Source organism: Sander vitreus, chromosome 8 (genome assembly GCF_031162955.1).
Source record: "Sander vitreus isolate 19-12246 chromosome 8, sanVit1, whole genome shotgun sequence".
NCBI classification, from domain to species: Eukaryota; Metazoa; Chordata; class Actinopteri; order Perciformes; family Percidae; genus Sander; species Sander vitreus.
The window spans coordinates 4,535,259-4,561,102 of NC_135862.1; the positions used below are offsets into that span (position 1 = coordinate 4,535,259).

Consider the following 25,844-nt stretch of genomic DNA (forward strand, 5'->3'; position numbering starts at 1 on the left):
CAAACTGTACACCGTTAATTTCTCGCATAAAACAGTCTCAGAAATGAATTTAGTGTTAGTGTTTAGTTAGTGTTTCCATTTAAGCTTTTACATTTCACATTTAATTATGGCATGATTTTTCCTAGTAGCGTAGTAAAATAATACTATTTTCAATTTGATCTTGCGTCGTTTTCTCTTTGGACTTTCAATTTGAATTATGAATAAATATTTCCTCCATATATTTGATGGTGACAAAATTTGTTTTCATTTTCATTTATCTTTTTTGAAATTTTTGTGTCCTGATTTATGTAGGCACAGGCAGCTTGGAGGAGGATTTAAAAGTGACTCCCAGGCTGAGTTTCCGTTGTCCGATAATTACCGGTTATTGGCCAGAAAAAAAAAATCATGAGGACCGAAAGTTCTAATTCTCTCCAGTCAGAATGACCGGTGGAAATAATTCCCTAGGACAATTTGAATTGTGTTAAAATAGGCTACAGTGATTTTCATCTTTTGTTCTATTAAAACCATGATCATGTTTTTTTTTTTTTCATAAAAAAGAAATGACTGTAGCGTATGTGATAAAGGAAAAAACTACATGTAGCGTTCTCGCTCTGATTGAATGCAGGAGTAGACTATCGTAGATTTACAAACTACAAATGGCGACAAGCAAGCGGGAAAGTCAAAGCCCAAGCCATAGCGAAACAGGGAAATATTGTAAGTTACTTAATAAAATGGCCGGTCTAACGTAAATGAAGCCAAGAAATTGCCAGCGAGGACGAGTCGGCACCAGCTACAGCCCTCTCTCATTAAGGTTAATGACACAGACGCCCATCGAGACACCATATATGATGACAGCCCTCCGTGGTTACGGAGGCTTGACTTTCTCAACAGCCTGCGAAGGTTCTTATTGGGATTACGGTGAAATCTATCCGGAGTAGGTCAAACTGGTCAAGGTAGCATGCATAAAACCCGTCTCCAGTGTGCCAGCAGAGAGAGGCTTCTCCCTGCAGAACCGCATCAAAACAGCACAGCGAAGTTGCCTTGGGGAAGGCTGAGGCTTATGTGCATCACGAGTTGCAGAAAGACACTTGTTTACATTTATTTTGATTCAAGTCGGCACTTCATAATTTTATGAGCCAGTTTGTTTGTACTGTAGTTTGTATTGTTTTATTTTTATTCTGCCTAGTAAATGGAAAATAGGCCTATTTTAATTCAGATCAACATGTTATGTGCAATGATTTAATTATTTTGCCCTGTCTGCATGTAGCAAGTAGCCTACATTTAAATAAAAAAAATAGTATAAATATATACATTGCTTGATGATATTATTCTTCATATAGCCTGCCTATCAAATGTTTTTAAGCGCAATTAACACGGAAAATATTTGATCGGAACTTTTCCCATTTGACCGGTAAAATTAAACCTTACAGGTCACATGACCGGCACCAATTTTTTTTTTGTTTTGCGGACACACTGCTCCCAGGAGTCCCCGAAGAGACAAAACCAGATTCCAGGTGACCAGGTGTCCATGTAAAGACGATAAAAGATTCTTAGATATCCACAGTGACAAAAAAAAAAGCCTGCAAGGTGTCGTTGTAATACCCCCCTGCACAAAGCCAGCTCCATAAGAAAATTCCCAGTTGGTGTGGAAGAACTTGACTGGACAGAGCCCTTCCCTCAACCCCATCCAACCCCACTGGGATGAACTGGAAGGCAGAGCCTTGTGAACCTCGACACCCTTTTGGTACGGACTGAATCTTGCATTAAATGTCGGGTTGGATTCATATTCTTGTTTGTTTATTCTTTAATCAAAGATTTATGGATGACAACCTAACTTTTGACAATTTGAGGTTGTACTTTAGTTTAACAAAGTTCTTCTTGTGTTTAAGATTTGACAATTTTTCTTCTTTAGTTCAATGACAAAAGGGTTATGTAGAAAAACCTGTTTATATTTCTCAAAGTAAGGCATCGAAAAAAGAATAGTTTTGGTATCAAAAGGACGGTATTATATCAGCGTTAACATCACAAATATTGATCTTATGAGAGCAACGGAACAAGAGCTGATGAATACTTTTTCAAATTAAAAAAGGACCATGCTGCTGTTTTTTGTTTTGTTTTTCTTACATTTTAGCCCATTAACCACAGGTTATGTATATTTTTCATGCCTGCTGACAATGTTTGCAAATCTCACTGTTAAAATCTCAGAAGTCAGGATGTCATTGAATGCGGCAGGTGGCTGTACTTTTTATTTGGATATTCCATAAAAAAAAAAAGAGTATTTATTTGGTATCGGTAGCAAAACTGAGGTATGATATTTGCACTCACTGCAGGTGATTGGACCCAGAGAGCTGATAGCTTTATCTAACAAATCTATGGATGTAGTTTACCCAAACTTTTACAAAAATGTGTAAACTACATTAGAGCACAGTGTTTGTATTATCAAGACATAATATATCTACTTTCTGTGTGAGGTTAAGACAATTTAAAAGTCTTCAAAAGAACAAGATTACCTGAGAATATGAATATTTTTTAAAGAAATGAAAGTGCAGGAAAAAAAAGAGAAAATCACCTCATAGCTCAATCATTACTGCAAAAGTTGGCATAGCAACTAACAGCAGGAGAATCCAAGGTATCATTAGAGTGACCGGCTTTTTGACCAATCAGATCATTCAGGTGGGACCACATTTAGTATAATGGGCACATTATCACTATCAGCATGGGCATCGGGAAGGGGGCGTTCAGGGAACGTTGGACACGCTGGTCCACAGCTCTGAGAGTGATCGGCCTGTCTGACAGATAATGGCTCCCTGCAGCTTCTCCTGCAAACAAACCACTTTCTTTTTAAAGAGGCTGAGGGAACAGAGTGGAGCAGCCTGTGGCGGCTTCTGTAAGTACTTGATCTGTATAAAAAACTAAACACTCCACCGTCCACCCACCGCCCGAAAGCCTAAAGCGGCGTCTAGGCTTTCGGGCAGTGGGTGGACGGTGGAGTGTTTAGTTTTTTGCCTCTGTCTCTGTCTCATGGCATTAGTGCTGCCTGGCTGCTCAGTAAAAAGGGATTCCTTAAAATTCAAAAGATTTCTTTCGGCTTCCACGGCTTCTCGTCAAGCTGAGGCTCAATAAAGCAGCCAAAAAACTTGTGCCCTCGCTGAGAAGAAGAAACCGTTTATTTCACACTGGCTTCTTTATGGAGCAGCAGGAAATGAGCTTTAAAAGCCAGACAGATACAGCCTAACTCAACAGTGGGGCTCTTTGTGCTGGAAAATCAACTTGATGGGGAACAGGGGATGTGACCGACTGAGGTACACCTCATTTCAGAATAAATATATTGACTGCACTCTAAGCCTTAAATAAAACAAACAATCGAGGACAGATGATAAAGATTACTTAATAAACTAGGGCCGCCCCTTATTAGTCGATTAGTTCAGTGGTTCCCAACCTGGGGTCCGGGCACCCCTCAGGGGAGTGGCAAAGATCACAGCTTTTCTTAGACATAAGTAGGAGGGGCGCCAAGGAAAAAAGGTTGGGAACCACTGGATTAGTTGACTATTCCGTCGTTTTCGTCTAAGTCGACTATGATTTCTTCAGTTGATTTGATCAGTCATGTTTTATGCTTTTTCATGCTGAAGGACTTGGTATCAAGAAACTTATGGGGCCCTATCTTGCACCCGGTGCAGCGCAAAGCCCGACGCAAGTGTCTTTGCTAGTTTGAAACCAACGCAGTTGTCAATTTCCTGTCCAGCGCCCACGTCGTTTAAATAGCAAATGCACCCGAGCCCATGGGCGTGCTGGTCTTACAGGGAGGTGTGTTCAGGTGCATTCTTGGCATATTGCTATCTTGAGGAAGCAGATGTGATCGCGCCATTGACCAACAAAAACCTGGTCTGAAGTCAATAACGCAGCATTTCACTGTTATTTTAACACCTGCTTCACCTCATGGAGTTTTGGTGGCATAGTGCTCGTGCCATACTATATATGATCTGCTCGTGCACTTTCACTTCACGCACAAGCAGATCAGTTTCTTCTCCTGAAAATCTTTCCTTCCTGCTTAGCAAATCCGCAATCATAATAGCAATGCGCCAAGGTCCAAACGCACCTGGCTTTTAAAGGGAATGGGAGATGACACTGATTGGTTTATTGCATGTTACGCCCAAAACACACCTATGATTATTGAAGACACTAAGTACAACCCTTCTGAACCATGCGCCTAACACAAGATTGAAAGTGGTGATTTGTATGATTGTATGATGATTTTTACACTTTTTAATCAGAGAAAAATCCAGGTAATCATTTTCCAAAGTATAGCCAATGTTTTGTCAATCAAAACATTGTACACACCAGCTGAGTTGTAAAAAAAAATCAAACAGTCATCACTGACATCCAGAAGGTATCAGCGTACCTGTTTTCTATAAGGCCTTACGATCGAAGTTGCAGAGATATTTAACATCCTTAGTAACATCACAGAATAGGTTGTCATAATGCGATGATTATAAAAGAGATTTGAAACTTAATGAGACTTGATGATTAAATAAATCTTAAATAACTACTAAGATCCTAAATTCATATATTTATTTCAAAATATCCCTCTCGAGCCACCCGCAGGAATGTTTAAGAAATTCACAGCATTCTTCAGGAAATTTAAATGGAAATGTCCTTGAATCTGCTTGTCTCTGCTGTATTTTCCATTTTATGTATTACTTTATACTTAAGAACACATACTGCTCATCCTGTAGTTCTTAATATGGTTAATGTATGGTATGAGGTAAAAGAATATATTAACATATTGGACTCTGTCACAATTCAGCCCAGTGTGCCAAGATTAGCCCATAATTAAATCATTCTAGAGAGAGGTAATGAATAAAGCCATGTTCATCTTGTCTGTGAACATCCCACTTGACCCTAAGATGATTTTGCTGCACCTGTATCCAACAAATCTGAATCTGAAACCCCAAGAATATATAAATGTATTGATTTTGCAATCAATACTACAGGCAAAAAGGACAATAGCTCTCATCTGGAAGAAAATGGAGGCACCTACAATCTGTGCTTGGCTCAAGAATATGGCTCAATGTATGTACACATGGAGAGATTAACATATACATTGAGAGGCAAACTGGGGGTGTATGAGAAAATCTGGAGGCCATTTGACCAGTTTGTAAAAGAAGAAGCCATAGGGGAGCTCCTACTTTGATACTGACATATAATTAGCTTTTTGTTTTTTGACTGTTGTAGTACGGCTGAGGTTGAGAGAAATGTTGTGGGTTGGGACGGGGAGGAGGTTGTTTTAAAATTGTTAATGCAATGAAAAAGTAATGAAAACCTAGTTAAAAACCTAATAAAGAAATCCCTTCAACACCAAGACAATCTGTTTGATTGTAGCGTTCATCTTCAGTTTGTTCTCCGTAGTCAACATGACTAAAGCACTAAACAAACTGCTAGTTTATTTACTGCACTCTCTAGAGAGGATCTTCTCTGGTTCCTTATATATCTTCATGAATAACAGGTGCCAGTGAAGTCCCGTCCCTCACAACATTCAAAAAACCCTTTAACACAATTTAAATCCATCAAAGTTTATCTGATCAAAAGGTTGATATTGAGCCAAAAGACGTAAAGACAATCTGACAAAAGGAAAATAAAAGGTTCCTTAAAATTCTGCTCCCTAGAGTAGCCATTAAACCCACTCACACAGAGATACATCTGTCCAAAGTTGTAATATCTAAATAAATGATCTGTACATGAGACGAATCTCCAGACAGCCAAGAGCTGCGTAATGAAGTGTCAGCGTGAATGTGGATCTGAACTCTCGGTTGTCTGAGCGATGCTCTGCTGACTTTTCAAGCGCTAGGAGAAGAAGCGGAATTTCCGTTGCGGTCTGTGGTTGTTGGAGGCGATTTGTGCTAAAAAGAGAACAGTGTGGGAGTAAAGAGCGCGATGCATTAGTGCGCGACCCCCATAAAAAATTCGATGACATGGAAATGTGCACTCGGGTCAACCGCGAGTGCTAAAAATGACATAATGAGCGGAAGCTGTCGGAGCTGAACGCAGAATGAGGAGAACACGATGACAACGTGAACACAGCAATCAACGACTCAAACGTTCTCCACAATATTTCAGGATGTGGCCATTAAAGAAAACAAAAGAAGCCGTTATCAAATACGGCTGAATACAAATGTCCCTCCTTCTGGAATAAGTGTTTGCAGACTTTAAATCAGTACAGGGTACAAGTACAGAGTAAAAAAAAACACATGGTTGATAGCCACAGTACAACTTTAGCATTAACACTTTTTATATATTCAAGCCCTTGGCTGAGGATCTTCACATTGTAGTTGGTCACATTTTTCTTTCTTATTTGGATGAAAACCAACTTTTGCCTGTCTAATAATGGAGATTATAGAATAATCCGGAGGCTGATTCATGTGTTGTGCTATGAAGGGATGCCGCAATTGCTACATTAGCAGAGTTGAACGTGAATGCCGTTACACTGACAGTGAAAGGAGAGATGTTTGGATTAATCACGGTTGGCCCTCTTTAACAGATGACGGTAGCCTGTGTGAATGTGAAAGTGATTCAGTGTGGGATAAACCAAATGACATTAACGTACCGCTTCTGTCCGACCTCCATTGTGGAGGGATCAAACAAGCCTGCATTACATGCTAGTTTATCAAATTTGACCAGGATGTCTTGCATTGCAGTTAAAAGAAATACACTGCTCTGTAAAAACAGCATTGATGATTCTATGAAAGAGAAAATGTCGGCCAGGAAAAGAGAGCACCGAGCCAGCATGCCTCTTCTAATGCAAATGGAACATATGGGATTTAATGGAGAGGAATTAAAGTGAAATTAATTTCATAGATCAACGGCTGTAGATTTTGTTTTCCCATTTTTATCCTAAATTTGATTACAGCAAAGCCCAGAAAGACATCTGGCTGTTAAAATGGGACAAAACTTAATTTTAATGGAAACTATTGTCCATATTTTCAAGGATCTGTTGGACATATATATATGGTTAAAATGGATATCCTTTAAAAATGTAAACCTCGTGGTGGCCATAAAAGGAAAAGTCAGGGTATCATCAAAGTCATTAATATTCCTCCTCCATTAGCCACGAATGTCTTAACAAAATGTTGTGCCCATCCCTCCAACAGTTGTTGAAATATTTCAGTCTGGACCAGAGCGGTTGCCCAGCGAAATAGCATGGCTAAAAAGAAGTGTTACATTCTGTTTTTTTTAATTCATCAAATTTATTTTATGCTTGGCAACAGTATGGGAACTATATGCATACATTGTGTTCTGTAAGAGACCAAAATACTAAAACTATGAATTCATTTTTACTGAAGCCTGACCTGCAGCCTATGAAGGCATCGGTGTAAAGCAGATTCATTGAAATTCCTGAACGCCCACATTAACTCTAACACTGGTGTTTAGAATCTGTTTAGCAGAAACGACAGACAGTTGCTTTTTTTTCCCACTCCTGAGTGAGGTGGAGGAATGAGGATTCAGACTGCAGACAGGTGCAGGTTCAGCAGGAAGAGAAAATGAGGCGCCTGAGGAGGTAACCAGGTAAACATCTGTGCTGGAGATTCTGCTGAGGCAGAGAGAGAAGGACTGCAGGGGGGAGAGAGGAGGGGAAGATAAATGGATCAACGAAGACTTGAAGAGTCAGTAGAAACTGAAACTAAGATGGAGAGACAGGAGGAGTTTGAGAGAGTGTGTGAATAATGTAGAGTGACTGGCTGAGGCTGGTAAACAAGACACGAAAAAGAGATAATCATAGTTTAGTTCAAGAATTCAGCTTTCTGGACCAGAGAGACTGTCAGGGCTAATTTTCGATTTCTGAATTCACCCATCAAGAATAGTCTGGTTGTAATCTGAAAACCCCTCTAAATGAAGCTCCTATTACCTGTAAAGCTTAATTAGGTTATATTTTCTGTATTAATACCGAATGAAGGGACTCATTGTAATGTGAAAGGATCACCTGCAGTGCTGAACCAGGCCCCCAGGAAGTGCGCCGGGGAAGCAAATTGAACATAGTGGCCAAACGGTGGAATTGCAACTCCTGGCCCGTCACCTGGTGCCCTCTGGCCCAAAAAGACTTTTCCAAAATCAGTGGATACATTTTTCTGAGCTTCACAACCCCGAGAAATGACTTGTTTCTCTATCAGAATTTAAACTATTCGGTCCGATAACATTTGGAAAGTCTAGAAAGCTGCACGATTAAATAATTTAATCCCCATTCAAGTTAGTGGAGCGGTAAACCGGAAGTAGCCGGCTCGGCCAGCGGAGGTCTCTAGTACGTCTGCTCTATGGGCCACACAGTGAAGAAGAAGTGATGATCATCCGGGTAATTTTTGGCTACATGATGGCTTCATGCGCCACTGAGCAACTCTCATAGGAATGAATGCTGTCTCCAGTTCTAATTAATTACTTTAATTAATAAAGTTAATACATCCATGTGCTGAACTATAAGTGGCAGCAACTTCAGAGGAAAGATCACGAAGAACAGTATTTCATCTCCTGGGGACCCTGAAAATACACCGCATGTTTGGTGCCACAGTAGAAATGATTGTGGCTTACTCATTTATTTTCCATATTTGTATGGTTCAAGGACTGGAGATGCATCTTGATAAACAAAATCTTACATCAGAGTACATATATTTGTTTATTTACCAGGGACAATAATAATCTGGCAGTCCCTGGGCAGGAAAATCCACAATTGAAAGGAATATTTTTAGCCATGGTAGTGAGTGGTTCTGTTGTTGGCCGTTCTATCATCTTAATTCAGACTGAAATATCTCGACAACTGTTTATTCTGTATGAACATTCATGGTTTCCAAAGGATGAATTGTAACTTTGGTGATCCTCTGACTGTTCATCTAGCACCATCATCAGTTTCATTTAACACTATCATTTGGTTAATGACCAAATACCTGCAAAACTCATTCCCATCAGCCTCAGCTTCTAGTTGATAGCTTTGCTTCACATAGCCTTCTTCTGATCCTAACAGTACTCACAGGTAACTTAAAGTCTTCTTTGATTTTCCTGGAGCTGATCATTGGTTGAGCCTTTGCCATTTTGGCTATTCTTCGATCCATTCGAATGGTAGTTGACCGTTTTTTCCCACGTCGTTCAGGCTTTGGATGCCATTTCAAGGCATTTGAAATCATTTTGGCTGAGCAGCCTATAATTTTCTGCACTTCTTTATACGTTTTCCCCTCTCCAATCAACTTTTTAATCGAAGTCCGCTGTTCCTCAGAGCAATGTCTGGATGACCCATTTTGCTGAGTATTTCAGTATGAAATGCACTATAACCAACATGCACAACATTTGCTTCCTTCCTTCCTTAAATATGGGCCATAACGGACACCTGTTTTGACACAGAATCAATCACCTCACTAATTGAACACAACACTGCTATTATTTTGAACATGCCCCTTTCAATTACAGATTCAATTACACAGAATGAGCAGCATACATGTCATGACTGTTGGGTCTGTTGGTTTTCTATGACTCTACAACACTTAATAGTAAATTATTTGCCATGTAGAAATATCACTTCTACCAAAAAATTTGATTTATGAGGTTAGTGATGTTGGACTGCTATTATTTTTAACACAACTGTAGCTCCATTGTGAAACACATTTTATCAGATCTTTTAACCGATTCTGAATATTCCAACATTGACTTTCCTCACAGAAGAGCACTAGTCTGTTCATATCAGATCACATGGAACACGTTTCTCCATTGATTAAGGGCATACTTCACCCTCAAGATGATTTGTATAGCAATTACTCAACCCGTGTTACCTTGAATTCAAATTTTGTTTTTCTTCCGATGTTCAAAAGGTACAAAAAAATACAGTGCAGTGAGCAGAGCCAATACACTTTTTGTGAGTGTATGTGCAGGAGCACCATTTTTAGGCATGTATAGTCTGAACGGCCATTGATTTTGGGATGTCTTTACAGAATTTGGCATGGATCCTTAAGGCTTTGAGCAGATAACGAATGAGATTCTAGCAAAAATGCAGATACCGAAATCTGCTTAAAATGTGTAGAAGATAAACCTGCTTCATCTGGTTTTACTGGATGAAAGGCAGATTATTTCTGACTCTAACTCAACCGTCGCTACACGTATTTAAAAGCCGTGAGAGGGGCAACATATGTTCATGTACATAGAGACTAGCAGTACACTATAAACTACATGCTCTTCATCTCCTTGTGCATACAGATTTATGAGTGTTTCTGCTGATGAAGGTGGTGTAAGAAGTGACAGACTGACAGTTAAATGTGACATTTTGATGCTTTGATTAACTCTGCAGAAGGTTTCTTCCTTTCTTAAAGAAGTACCAATTAAATAAATGTTTTATTATCTGTGCGTGTGAGTGTGTGGGTTTCTAGGAGATTTAGTCATTGAAGAAGCAACACTGCACCGACTGCAGCACTCGTCCTCCTCGCCGTCTTGTTCTTAGATTCTCTTTTCATCATAATGGGCTCCTTTCTCTATGAATGGCCTTCCTACAGAAACGCCTCAGTCAATTTTATACAATACCACAGATGATTCACCAGAGGAGCCTAGTAATTGTGAGAAATATTCCAGTTTAAAACACTCCTTTAGTGGAAAGGCTCTCAGTGTGTGTCACACAGAGTGTGAGGTGTATTGATGGACGGGTGTTAAAAGGCACCTGTCAGAAGAAAATCCAATCAAAGGGACGTTTTACCCATAAGACACTATTTTGAGCGCCATTTATGCGTTTTCAATTGATTCCTCTTCACCATTTGGAGTTCGGATTAGGGTTTTTGTGACCGTGTGGATCCTCCTGTCAGCCAAATGTGTTCACACACACTAACGTTCAAAAGTTTTTTTGCAAAAAAGTTTTTAGCTGAACTGGACCAGAGTAGACTGGGTAAACCCAGCCCGATCTGCCGGCGATTTGATTTCGTAATGCAGCTCAAGCTGGAAACCTGTACGTTTATCTATCCTGCTTCCGTTACAAATCTGCGGGGACCAATCACAAACCGGCTTATCCACCTGGCACGCTATTTGCGGGTTTAACACGATGACGATAGAGAAGCAACCAAGCAGCTTTTTGTTTATATTCAACATGGCGGCCACCGAAGCGCAGCAACCCGTTGATGCCGCTGTCGCTGCTACGTCACCCGGATCGTTGGTCTGATTGGTTGAAGGAGTATCCAATTGCGTACAGAGTCATTTGAACTATGCCCGTTGATCACGCCTCTTGTGCAGTAGAAAATACAGAGCAGACTCCCCAGACCAATGTTCAATCTTAAAAGATTGAGTTTAGTCTGGTGATAGCCAGACTAGGACCAGAGAATATTGGGTTAAAACAGATCGGTGATGCCATTTTGGCCTCATTGTTCTCCGTGAAGTTTTTGGAGGTGATGTAATGTTGCGTTTTATGTGGAGGTAGCACGGTGCCGGACTCTGTTTAAAAATTGGCCTTTTAAATACTTCTTTGCTTGTAAGGAAATAACGGGAGGAAAAAGGCTAACCAGTTTCAAAAGTGACGTATTTTCTTTTTAAATAAATGCTGTGCGGTGGATTTAAATCATGCCGTTGTGTAGTTCAAGTGGATTGGTGTCCATTGGTGTGGTGGTAGTTAAATGCAATGCAGCTGTTAACCAATAAATCCAACAAAAACACCAAAATGTAATGTAAGTAATTCCACTGAAAGTTGATAATCAATATGAAGTAACAGTAATTGATGAATTGTCTTGTTTCCACTTAGTTTGAGCTAATTGTTTGGCATAACTGTTGCACAGGAAAATGCAATCAAGTCTGACACAAAATAGGACAATTGCTAGTGTTAACATTTGCTTTTCATTCAACAGCTGTTTGGGGTTTGAGTTCAGCCAGTTTAGTTGATGGTGATGAGAGGATGGGGAGTTTGACTGGCAGTGTTTGTGATTGTATCATGTTTTATATATATATATATATATATATATATATATATATATATATATATATATATATATATATTTTAAGGGCCCCTACATATTTCTTGCTCTTGTCTTTCACCTTTCTGATTGCCTTTCTTGTTACAGTGATCTCAGCTGATGATGCTGTGCTGATGACTCAGATTGTTCACTTCATGACGTGGACGAGGTAGGTGGAGGAACAATGACAAACTCATGCTGCTGCCTCACTATCTTTCTTGTTTCTCCCGTCTGTTGAGGATAAACCAATTTGTCAATTTCTGACAAAGGTTTCTCCCTCGCACAGAGTTAGGTCTGTGGTTTGCAACACGCAATAAAAACACAAGGATAAACAACCTGCTTGCTTCGTGTGAACAACCTGCATGTAAATACTCTTGTCCCAAAGAACTGTAGTACTAAAGTCAGGGTTCCAACACGTTTTCATGAACACAATTCCAAAACGTTTCCATGACTTCTCTAAAAGGTCATTAGAGGATACTTCTGGTTTACTTCATAGGCTGTGTAGTTGTGTTATTACATTATCTGGGTCACATGACAGTGATACATAACGAAAGATGTATCCTGGAATTCATTGAAAACTTGATTTGTTTGAAAAAGTAACAAATACATATTTTTTAAATTTGACTGAAAGAGACAATTATATTGTTAATCGCAATTATTTCTGAGACGATTAATTGTACAGCAGAATTTGGAATTGGTACAGCTCTGCTCAGTACTAAACTCTCCTCCAGCTCTGGGGCGTCAGGTCCAGACAGTCGTGACATTTTTCCCCGAGCTGTATTCAAACCAATGACTTTCAGATGATCTCATTCTACGCATAGCCACAAACTCATTAGCTCGACTGTTGTTTTACGTTGAATAATGGGTTGATGAAGTGTATTTACAGCATTTTGATATGGTTAAAGATATCCAGTGTAATGAACCTGCTGCGTTTGGCTGTGAAGAGCTCTTTAAAACGCCCCCAGGGTCGAGTGTAGCTGTGCGTCACGAGGACAGTGAGTGCAGAGCTGAAAAATAAACCCCGCTCAGCCTCACAGACTCAAGATTAAACCAACTCTACAACAGCAACTGACAAACGATCACTTCATACAGCGATAATTAAGAAAATAAATGATAAGAAATGAAGTTCACTTATGCAAACAATTGGTAAATGAAGCAAAGATTAGAGAGTAACATCAAAGCAATAAGAGTCATTTTCTATCACCATTAAAAAGTGTAAACTCACTGATGAATTCTCCACAGGAAGACGAAGTTCCCACTGTGTTCTGAAACTTCAAAAAATGAAAACTGAGCTATAAAAGAAGAAAAATCTATCTTTTTGGGGGATTTATGAGATGGACACGTACTTTAGATGAGAGTGAACTAGGGCTGGACGATATATAGAAACATTTTTTTGCCTTTCATCAGCCTCAGTCAAGTCATGTAAGCCAGGACGTGCCAAGATGTACCCATGACTAATAAATACGACTCACATTGGCAGATTCTCAAGATTTCTAGCCATAAACGGTTTGGTTTTCAACACACAAAAGTCTGGATAATAAGTTTCAGAAAATGATTCAAATGTATGTTTTTGGCAGACATCTTTTACATCCGATATCATCTTACACCAAAACAATCTAGATTGAGAAATAGCACTGCAAGTAAGAGGAAAAATGTGTATTTTTGATTTGGGGTTGTCGTTGTGACTGATGAACCATTGCTTTCTCTGGAAACTTCTGAGTGTCTTTCAATCTAAATGTTCATACCAAAACAGTGTGTTCAGTTCAGCTAAATTGAATTAAATTAAATAACACTGCCCTATGTTTGGGGATCGTGGGATGTGCAATCCTAAAAGACCATTGTATTTTTGTTCAGTTCAGTGATTTGAAGCAATAAAAAGTATTTTAAAGTTTCTAACTTCCCTTTCGTGGACACTTTTTTAATGTTGAAAAATCTGATAATTTGATAAGCTGACCAAAAAAATTGACCTATCAAACATAAATGTCAATCTTTCTCGGCTTTTTGAAAGACATTTAAAGACTTGGACTCATGGTGAGGGGCTTGTACACTATTTTCTGACATTTTAGAGATGTAAAAATTCATTAATACAGATTAATAGAATGCACCTATACATGTGAAGCTGAGAGCATCTGAACAAGACGTTTTGAGAAACAGAGAGACAGATAAGGGCTGTCAGCATTAACACGCTAATCGCAATGAGATTAAAGACAGAGCATAATGTGTTATAATTGTGTTCATCACGTTAATCACGAGCTCCAAAGATTCTTTATTTTACACCGTCACTGGTGCGGTTACCAAATAATCTTTGCTACGAAGAATTGCTACGCTCTAGAATCTTTGGCTGCTACTATTTTGACCCTTTGAGGCACCTTTACTTGTTGTCAAGCTGCCACAGACACTTCCTACCTCCTGCTGCAGCCATGGAGATGAACAACACAGATCTAAATTGCGCATTTAACTTTAAAAAACTCCCAGGCCGCTCCGTCGACAAGTCAAAAGCAATCTGCACCTTGTGTGAAATGGAACTAAAATATCACCGAAGCACATCAAGTTTAAGCTACCATCCACGAGCTAAGCATGCGGCTAGCACAGCTAATCAGGTTGATGCTAGCGGACTCAGGCAAAGCACTATTTTGGAGAGTTAAAAATAAAAAAATAAAAAGATTCAAAATAAAAATATTACAATGTGAAATAGCATTATAGTATAGTATTATGATATGTGATCTGCTCGCACGCTTTCACTTCAAGCACGTGCAGATCAGTTTCTTCTCCTGAAAATCTCTCCTTCCTGCTTAGCAAATCCTCCATCATAATAGCAATGTGCCAAGGTACAAACGCGCCTGGCTTTTAAAGGGAATGGGAGATGATCTCTGATTGGTTTATTGCATGTTACGCCCAAAACACACCTATGAATTAATGAAGTTCAACCCTTTGAACCATGTGCCTGGCGCACGGACACTTTTTTCTGCCGTAAAACTAGCAAAAGAGGATTCGTACCCGCCCTAAACGCACCTGCGCCAGGCGCTTCACGCCGTGCGCTTAGATCGTTAAAATGGGGCCCCAAAACTCCAGCGCTTAAACATCTGAGGCCCCAAGGCTTTAAAGATCTGAGGCCGTTTTAAACTTTCAGTGATGTTAAAGTCAAGGTTACAAAGAGAAGTTCCTCTACAAGCACCTCAGAAGAGAAAGCTCAGAATCAAAACCTGGCAGCAGTGTTGCGGCCCGTTAGACGATTCTAGTATAAAAATGTATGAGAGAAAGTAAAGGAACAACAGAAAGGAATTGAAAGTTCCTCAGAGGTCAATGCAAACTCATATGTAAGTATTATAACATACTTAGAGAGGAAGTTTAACAGCAGTGGTGTGGTATTAGCTCTGCAGCAGGAGGTCAAGAAGTGTGGTTTCCACAGCTATAATTCAGTTTTTTCTCATGTTAGAATTAGAGTCATTTGTGATTATTACAGGCTGTACGCCCTTGCAAAGAAACCGTGAAAAGGACAAATGAGTTGCCAGCTGTCCCCTGTTGCTTCCGCCATCGTAGGGCTAAACAGGCCACTTTATACTGATCACCATTGTATGAAAAAGAAAAAAGGACAAATAATTCTGGTTGCTTAAACATCAAGAATAACACAAAAAAGAAAGAAAATGGCCCCTATGGCTGTGATTGCAAGACCTATTACAAAAAACAATGGCAATTTTATTTGTAAAGCACCATACGAGATGTTTAACCTCTTAAAACGGCTGCATTTTCAAGCTTTTTGGTCTAAACATCATACCCACATTAAAAGTGGTACAGCTCCCATACACTTTGACACTCAGGGATGTGCCTTTTGTTACAAGTGTCATGGTGATTCTAGGCCGCAGAGTTACAGAGGCTAGAATGGAGGGGTTTTATTTCCGTCCAAGTCATACATCTGTAAAATTACTCAAATACACTGCTATAAACACATCTAGTGAGTTACAGACAACACAATGTCATAGCCACTTGTCTCAGCTTACTACAGAACAAATCCAGAAGCCAGTAAAAAAAAATTCTATGACCGTCCAAAACAATTTGGAAAAAAGGCATGACCCTCCCCCAGCAATTTATCGATACCTTCTGTACTGGTTTGCGCTTGGCAAATATACAGATTCCCATTTTTTTACGTGACTAAACCTCTGCATTCTCATCTTATACATCCCACTCCTCTGTTATGGTGGGGGGGCCATTTCAGTAGATTTACTCACTGGCATTGTTGTGGAAACACAATAAGCATGGAAACTAAATGCACACTTCCTGCATTACTGCATTACTTCAAATACTAAGTTACTCCTCTAGTAAACTAGTATTCACATGAAATAAAACAATAAAACATTGAGACCATTCAGCAAGGCACTCTGGGTAACATTCAACATACAAACTGGTCGCTATGGACTCGTCACTAGGCTTCCTCCACTTCGCCGTTTAAACAAAGTGGAATAGACGTATAAAAGTCAAAATCTACACAAAACCCGCAATCAATTAGTAAGCTGACATCAAATGTGGCATTTAGGAAACCTTTATTGCAACCTTGGCACGGTAAGATGTCCAGACATTCGTTTTTTACGTCCTGCTGCTCCCATCGTCAGCCAGGAAATACTTTTTTTTTTTTTTTACTAAAGCAGTATATGAAATCAGATGTATTACCTACCACCGTTTAGTTGTTCTGTGTTATTTAAGATATTTATAAAATATCTGATCATGTCAGACGTAATTATTCCACTCATTTTTTAAACAATGCAATTATCCGTTTCAGCCACCAGGGGGCAGCTCCCTCTGCCCCCCAGCATATATATATATTTATTCATTATGTTTAACTATCTTTGTTGCCCTTGTTTTTAGCTGTACGTCTATTTCTATTCCTTTAAATTGTTTGGTTTTAAAAGGGTATATTCCCCAGGTTGGGAACCTCGGCACTTAACCACCACAGGTGCTAAGTGACAACACTTGTTTTCTGGAAGAAAAAAAAAAAAAAAACGTAGATAAAAAGTTAAAAACCCTATCAAAAGCATTGAGGGAAAAAAAGTTTCGAAAAAAGAAGAAAGAAAATGTTCAGGTTCTGATAACTGTTTTCCATGTCATTTCAGACGCAGATAAATGCAAGCACATTCAATAATCTGTGCATAGACCTAATGAATGAAGATCCAGTCAGACAATTGTAGGAAAGATCAGGATCAGACATTTATTTAAAAGTGCTTTGTTCATCTACTACTTTCGGTGCTGTGAAAACGTCAAATTTCCAAAATGGTCAAACAAACCTCCGAACATTTATGTAACTCCAGTCGTTTAAAAAATTACGATTCCAATGGAATCATTTTTTTTTTTAATCTGATCATTGGTTCCAAATTGAACATGCACAAGTTTTTGTTGTCAGTAGTGGCCACCGTATTTCAAGGCGCTTGTTGTGTGGCTTCATTTTGCGTTGAAAAAGCCCGGTAAAAATGTAACTCACCATTGAATCAAAATAAAATGTGTGAAATAAGCATGTGACCTGTTTCAACTCCACCCTCCAAGAATCGGAATCAAGAATCGATAAGAACCGGAATCGAAAGAAGAAGAAAAAAGAAAAAAATCGGAATCAGAATTGTTAACAAAACGATTGTTTGTGCTCTGACCTTCAGCTGCCTGGCGAACTCCGTGTGGTTGTCGTAGACGAGGATGTTGGCGATGAGGCTCCCTCTCTCTTGAGAGAAGGACGTCGGTCCCTCTGTGACGTTCCGCTCAACTATCACGTTGAGCAGAGTGTGGGGACACCTGGTCCCGTCCCACACCTGGAAATAAAACACAAAAGCATGACGTTAAGACTCTGAATCTGTAAACCAGAAAAACACTGCTGTTGACAGTCCATTTATACATCTGTAGGGTTGGGCATCAGGGTAACACTCAACTTGAAGGTATCTACATAAGACGGACATGACACCGTCTATAATGTTTATGACATGTTCTTGACAGTGTCATGTCACTCTTATGTAGATACCTTCAAGTAAATCATTTTGATTTTAACAATTCTGAAGCCAATCCCAAATCTTTCTTTCGATTCCGGTTCTTATTGATTCTCGATTCTGATTCTTTGAGGGGTGGAGTTGAAACGGATCACATGCCACAGATAAGGAACATTTTATTTTAAATTCAAGTTACAGTTTTACCGGGCTTGTGTGTTAAATTTGGAACCAATGATCGAATTCAAAACCAAATTTCCCAAAAGGATTCCAATAAAAAAAACTATTCCATTGGAATTGTAATTTCGTGATGCCCAATCCTATCCATCTGTCTGTCCATCTCCTTGGACCACAATATTATATCTCAAAATCTAATTAATCACTCAGACTGTAAATGAGGAAAATGACATTTCCCACAGACAAAGCGCAGTTTGTAGAGGATTTAAACCGCTTAGTTCCAGTGAAGGGAAATCTTATCTAACTTTAGTCTATCCTCAACGTTCTACTTTCGGTATTGCTCCGTTGACGGAAATTCTGCCCGATTTAACTCATTTCGGCCGGATGTCCGTCACCTTCCTCTTTCTTTGTGTTGCCGTTCTAAACTCTGGTGGATTTGTGAGGACTATGGTTAACTGCTCCTCAGATCTCTGCAGGGTAAATCCAGACAGCTAGCTAGACTATCTGTCTAGATCTGAGTTTTCTGTTACACGACTAAAACAACATACACGTTCCACCAAAACAAGTTCCCGAGTAGGGTTGGGTATCGTTTGGGGTTTTTCCGATACCAGTGCTAAAACGATACTTTTAAAAACGGTGTTGTTGCCTAAACGGTGCCTGAACCGAAATATATATAATATATTTATAATGTGTATAATATAAAATATAAAAAAGGAGCACAAAATGACAGTTGGTGACATTAAAGAATGGCTTGTTTATTACTAATGCCATATGGTCACAATTGAATGATTGATTAATAATGTAATAACAATAACTTATAACATTGACTTATTTCACCAGTAACAGGACTGCAGACTAAATTTTTGCCTTGGTTGCACTGGTGCGCCTAACTTTTTTATTTAGGTACACAAAATTTAGGGGCACCCAATTTTTTCCTTGCGTCGCCGTTAACGCTGAACAGCGATACATAATATATATAGCTCTGTATTTTTTTTTTTAGAATGAATGAATCAATCAATCAATCAATCTATCTATCTGAGAAAGCTCCTTCACTTGTTTTCAACAACAATAATAGACTGATTAAAAGAGAGAGATGACGCCTCCAACCTGCGTCCCTTTGCTGCATGTCATGCGCGGAGGAGAGATCCAAACACAAGCACGGCTTTACAGAAGGAATGGGTAACGCAACATTAAACCATATCGATATAAACAACATTGCTTCGTTCGTGGAGAGGCAGCGGATGCGAGGACGTTAGGTGCACCGGTGCGACCTAGGAAAAATCTTAGTCGTACCCTTACAAATTTTGGTCGCACTCTAGAGCCCTGAGTAAATTGCTGGTAAATGTCAAAAACAAGCACCAGATGGGAAAAGGGTATTTTACAATTACTTAAAATGCACCACAAGCGTGGCAAGTTTCAAGTAAACGCAGTCTGTGTTGTTTTTCCGACAACGGCAGCTGCAATCAGACTGTTACATCCCACTGTTGGAATCCATCCATCTTCGTCTGCTTATCCGGTATCGGGTCGCGGGGGTAGCAGCTCCAGCAGGGGACCCCAAACTTCCCTTTCCCGAGCCACATTAACCGGCTGTTGGAATCCTCTACAGGGAAATACAGTCACACTTTACACCGCTTAATGTAAACTGTCAGCATTTCAACCATTGTATTTAATCCAGCTACTAGCTAACGGTAATGTAGCGTCCTGTGCAGCGATGCTTCTGAAAAAAAAAAAAAGTAGTCAGGCACCGAAATGAGGCACAGTAATTTTCATTCTTATTCTGTCTCGTTACTACCGTTTACGTCGGAACCGGTGCCGATTGGCACCGCGTTTTGGTACCCAACCCTATTCCCGAGGCTATTTTGCAGAAACACCTCGGCTTTTCCCGGTGCTTAGCATCGCCCAAGACGATTGCGATTGGTTTAAAGAAATGCCAATGAACCACAGCACGTTTTTCTCCCATCCCGGAATGCTGTGTGGACTAGCCAGACCTTCCTCCTCCGCAGTGCCGCGGTAGAGGAAGGTCTGGCAAAGCGAGACTAATCTAGCTTTAAACTTTGTTGCAACAGTTTGGGGGAACAAGAACAAATCCATGTCCTACTCACAACTCTGCTGCTCTTCTTTCACACAAATACTGTTACATATTCACTAATTATTTCCAGTCACTTCCAGTTTGAAATCATGTCAAAACTGGCTTTTGTACACTAAATAAATTCAGTTAAGAGCAAAGAGTGCTGAACAAACTCTTAGTTAATGATCTCAGGTGCTTGAGGAAAAAGTACAAAAATCTATTCTTAGTCTAATTAACTGTTGTGATTTGGAGAACATCCTCTCCTGGTTGAATGTGCTGTTGTGTAACAGCAGGCAGCACCCTCAGAACAGCTTTAGAAACCAGTGAGAGCAGACTGGCAGTAGACCAGCGCTCGCTGCCAAATGCTGTTGCAAATGTATCTCCTCTATCAGCCTCACTGGCAGGAAACCAGCCTTCACTTAGACTCATTTCTGCTCTGAAAACGGAGGTGGCTGCTGAAACGGCTCAGGAGGGCCAAGATAAAACACTCAACACCTCCTCCCACTGAGACATGTGGAACACGTAGATTTACTACGAGACGGGTGAAGACAGAAGGTAAACATACAATATGTAGGGCTGCAACTAACGTTTATTGTCATTGTCGATGAATCTGTTAATTATTTTCTTGATTAATTCAAAAGAATTTGTTTTGTGTATAAAATGTGGATCAGTGTTTCCCAAAGCCCAAGGTGACGTCCTCAAATGTCTTGTTTCTTCCACAACTCAAAGATGTTCAGTTTACTGTCACAGAGGAGTAAAGAAACAAGAACATATTCACATATAAGAAGCTGGAATCAGATCATTTCTACCTTTTTTCCATAAAAAAATGACTTAAAGCTATAGTGCATAGTTTCTGTCTCCCCCATGAGGAATTCTAAGTAATTACAACAAAACTGTCGGCGCGTCCCATGATACAAGCTTATTTTTTTATTTTTCTGCAGGACTTTTTTACAGTGTGGTATTAGTACTTTTACTTAAAGGACAATTCCGGCGCAAATTGAACCTAGGGGTTAATAACACATTAACCGAGTCGAGCGTACTCTGGGATCCGTTTTCATGCTAAACGAATGTGTCTCTAGCTTGAAACAAGGTACCGCAAACCGGGGGTTAGCTGCTAACGCTAGCTTTCGGGGCAGAGGGTAAATCACTATTTTCTACCACTAACAAGGCTCGAAATAGCACCACACTTCAACGGTAGCATAATGAGGGTCCCTACATGCAAACCAAAGCATTGAGAACTTTGTGAGTGTACAGACATAGATTATAAAGACAGTAGCGTTAATGTTTACATGCGGCCGCCATCTTGGTTAACAGTCATGAGCAGTCAAATCACGAACGCTATGTTTGAGCTATGTTACTTGTTACTGGTTGCACTGCGTTCGTCGTTCGACTGGTCATGACTGTTATCCAGGATGGCGGCCGCATGTAAACATTAACGCTACTGTCTATAATCTCTTTGTAATAAACTGTCTGTACACTTACAAAGTTCTCAATGCTTTGGTTTACATGTAGGGACCCTCATTATGCTACCGTGGAAGTGTGGTGCTATTTTGAGCCTTGTTAGTGGTATCAAATAGTGATTTACCCTCTACCCTGAAAGCTAGCGTTAGCAGCTAACTCCCGGTTTGCGGTAGCTTGTTTCAAGCTAGAGACACATTCGATTAGCACATACACATACACATACACACCGCTGGCCGCTGTGGACTTGTGTCAGTCCCGCAAGCGGTTTCAGGAAAAGCCGCTGCATGTGTCCGACAATGTACAAAGCATCAACACCGGTACAAGCCTACAGCTGTCCGCCGACGCGGAGTGCAGAAAGTGTGTCGGAGCCTCCCGGACGGGTGAACTGAGACTCTGTTTCCTGTGCTTTCTTTTGGAAGGCTGGCTGCCAAAAATCGCAACTTACTAGCTAATTAATTAGCCTGAGTTAAACGCTAGCTATCAGTAAACAGAAGGTAGTGGCTGGTGGCTGGTGTGTGCGCCAGTGTTTATGCGTTTGTGTGTCGGCCCGCCCCCACATTTGGTGACTGGCAAGTGTTAATTTCGGACCCTGCACAGTACTGTGAAACCGCAGCCATTTAAGTGAGAGTTTAGTTCTGTTTGTTTTTCAACAGTATTTTGTTACAAAGAAAACAGAAGTGTTATAGCTTTGGCTATTTATTTATTTTACTTAGGTATATTGTTAATAATTTGCATAGTTAATATTGTTCTTTGGTGTTCAGTTAATACAGGTTTTTCAAATGTTATTTAATAAAATTATCTTTTTTTTCTTCTCAAAATCCCTCTTTTTTTCTCTCCTCCAACACCCCCCCCCCCAAAAAAGAAACGAGGTCTGTATCGAATCGTGGGTCAAAAATCGTGATACGAACCGAATCGTGAGTTTGGTGTATCGTTACAGCCCTAAAAGACATGCATGCTGGGTTGAAAATTAGCCATCTGGCTAACACTGGCCCATTTACAGAAATGTTGATTTATGGGCATTATCCTAATCAAATACATGTGTGTAAGGTTCTTACCCTCAGCAGGGTGCAGGTGGTGTCGATGGGAGCTTTGGCCAGCAGCTGGCAGGTCAGGTCAAAGTAAGCTTTGGGCGATACGGCAGACAGAGGGATTGTGGGAACAGGGGGGACAAGAGCCTGGTTGGCGGCCCAGGATCGCAGCTCCTCCACGGTCTGACGGTCCTCCTGGTCGATGTGGAAGGAGCGGCTGGAGGTCCGCGGCTCCATGGATCCGCCCTCCTCTCCGTCAAACACCAGCACAGAGAAACCAAAGCTGGTGACGAGCGTGATGGAGTTATTGAAGGACTGCGTCTGTGTAGAGAAACGTGGGATCTTTTATCACTGAGCTCTTTAACGTACTGTAGATACAATTATTTCTTGATTACATACTCTCATAAGTAAGGCTGTACAATACAGGTTTTTTTTGTTTGTTTTTTTAAATCGTCATCGCGATATCAACTGGCACAATAAATACGTTGTGAAAGAGAGATTTGTGTTAGTTGGAAGAAAATATCAATCGAACACTGCACTTTAAAAAGTAACAGTAAATAAAAAGACTGTTGGAAATTATTTCCTTTCATTCTTTTTAAAGCTATAGTGTGTAGTTTCTGTCGCCCCCATGAGGAATTCTAAGAAATGACAACAAAACTGTCGGCGCGTCCACATGATACAAGCCTTCCATGATCGCGCACAGGCCCCACCCCTCCTCCACGCAGTTACTAGTAGCCAAGGAGGACACGGAGGATTAAAAAACATGATGGACTCTTCAGAAGAGGTCATTATCTTCACACGAGTTTCTGCGTGGGAAAGTCGCCGGACGCCACAATCTTCTGAACATAGTCATAGTGAGAAATCCAAAAGAGAGTTGTGTGGAGCCGATAGTCTTAATTAGCTTTGTAGCAACTCATTTCGCAATGGGGCTTGAATGTAACGGACGTTCATTAATATCAAAAAAATTCCGCACTAAAGCTTTAAATTTAACAAGAAATTGGTTGTGTTTTAGCAGAATACTGAAAGCAACAGAAAGGCAGAACTGAGTACAGTTCTGTTTATCTATTGCACGTAATATGGCTATCGCAATATTCGACACCATTATTGCATATTTTCTTGATATCGTGCAGCCCAACTCATAACAACAATAGTGGTGGTTTTGGAAGTTTTCAACTTGGCAACACGATATATGGTTCCTAAAAGAAGCAGTCTGTAATCCAGGCTGGACCTTGACTCTGTGGAAGCGGATGATGTCTCCTATTTGAAAGATTTTGGGATGGTCCTCCAGCTGACAGAAGATGGTGCAGCCGATCTTCTGGTTGGACTGATCGGTAATCTTCAGGCTGGAGCAGAAGTCTGTGGAAAGAAGACTTCCTGTGGGTCAGAACTCTGAGGAAAGCGTAAAAAATAATGAAAACCTTTAAGCTGTACGTGTGATAGTGATGGAGAACGTAAAACAAAACATTAGGAATACGTTGAAGAACAGGGCTGAGTTTATCATTTAGTTACGCAAAATCATTACAGTATAGGGTTGGGCAATATGGAGAAAATCAAATATCACTATTTTTGACTAAATACCTCAATATCAATACCGCACCGATATTGTAGCATTGACTATTGGTGCTTTCACAAAATATTTACACAATGAGATTTTTGATCAATAATCATCAGTAATGTCGATATAATGACTAAGTGGGTAAAGGCAAATAATAGAACAGTTACAACAATCTGGTAAGTTTAGAAAATGACATCACTTTACTGTAATGCAGCCTTTAAAACTAGAAAAAGACAACACCTATGCCATATTACGATCTCCAAAATCTAAGACGATATCTAGTCTCATATCACAATATCGATATAATATCGATATATTGCCCAGCTCTATTACAGTACAAATTCACTTTAATGTCATTCCTCTGACTTTTTAATTCTGCTGATGTAACCCCATGAGGATGATATTAATGTCAAGTCACTTTATTGATGAGTCATTAAAAACAGCCCTAGAAGAAAATTTGGCTAGCCGGCTCAACCGCAACCAAGAAAATGATAGCTTCCCCCCCCCCCCACTCGCTTTGTATAAAACAGTGGTTGGCGTAAGTAACTTGGAAATTATTTCCTTTCATTCTTTTTAAAGCTATAGTGCGTAGTTTCTGTCGCCCCCATGAGGAATTCTAAGTAATGACAAAAAAACTGTTTGCGCGTCCACATGATACAAGCCTTCCGTGATCGCACGTGAACATAGCCATACTGAGAAATACAGAGAGAGTTGTGTGGAGCTGTATGGGTCTGTGTGTGAGCAGATGGATTTTTCTAATATCTCCGTTTACTTTAAAAGACGCCTGAAGGATCCACAATGATGATGACAAGGTCTGGGGCAGTTTCCAGCCTGGATGCTGCTTTTTCTTTATTATTCCGCCACACACACAGGTTTGTGGCACTATCTTTGTGGGGACCCGTCATTGACATAATGCATTCCCTAGCCCCTTACCCTAACCTTAACCATCACAACTAAATGCCTAACCTTAACCCTTACCCTCACCCTAACCATAACCTAATTCTAACCCTAACCCTAATCCTAAAACCAAGTCTTAAACCTCAAACAGCCCTTTAAACTTGTGGGGTCCAGCATTTTGGCCCCACAAAGCTGTCAGGACCCCACAAGTATACTGGACTCCCGGTTTTTGGACCCCACGAATATAGTTACACACACACACACACACATTTACCATCCTATCATCATCACACTTCATCATGCTGTGCTGCATGGCTGCAGGTCGACTCAGACTGAACCGTCTGATGTTTTATTATCTAATTATTTCCATCGCTCCTCTTTCATAATTCCAGCCGCCACCTGCTCCTCAGGTCCAAACTGCTTTTCCTACACTTCCTGATATCAGCTGCAGTGTGTTGACAGGGAAATGAAGTGAATGACTAAACATTGTTCCAGAGGTTCAGTGGATTAGATTAATGCACCTTTCCTGCATGATGTTGACGAGTCCTGAAGCTTTTAAAGCTCTGAGCCTGAGCTGTTCAAACCCAAACATCCATTATAGGGCCATCAGCACATAAACTGAAAAATATATATATTTTTGCCTCTCCCCAGTGTGCGTTCTAGGAATAATCAGAGATGGCTTCATCTAAACAAAACGGTGTGTCTGCTCTTACTCAGCACTGATCCAGCTTATATCGCTTCATGAAAGTCTTTTCTCTTCTTTCCTGTCTG

General features: G+C 40.1%; 1 protein-coding gene across 2 annotated transcripts in view; it reads right to left on the reverse strand.

Annotated features, from left to right (window-relative positions):
* Window positions 1–25,844, reverse strand: part of pot1 (protection of telomeres 1 homolog) — a 71,137-nt gene that overhangs the window by 13,369 nt on the left and 31,924 nt on the right. For both annotated transcript variants that reach the window (XM_078256460.1, XM_078256459.1), the window contains exons 8-10: window positions 23,850–23,977; window positions 22,649–22,942; window positions 17,564–17,719 (exon numbers count right to left, since the gene is read on the reverse strand). In XM_078256460.1, coding sequence (XP_078112586.1) covers window positions 17,564–17,719; window positions 22,649–22,942; window positions 23,850–23,977 — 578 coding nt within the window. The remainder of the gene's footprint in view (window positions 1–17,563; window positions 17,720–22,648; window positions 22,943–23,849; window positions 23,978–25,844) is intronic.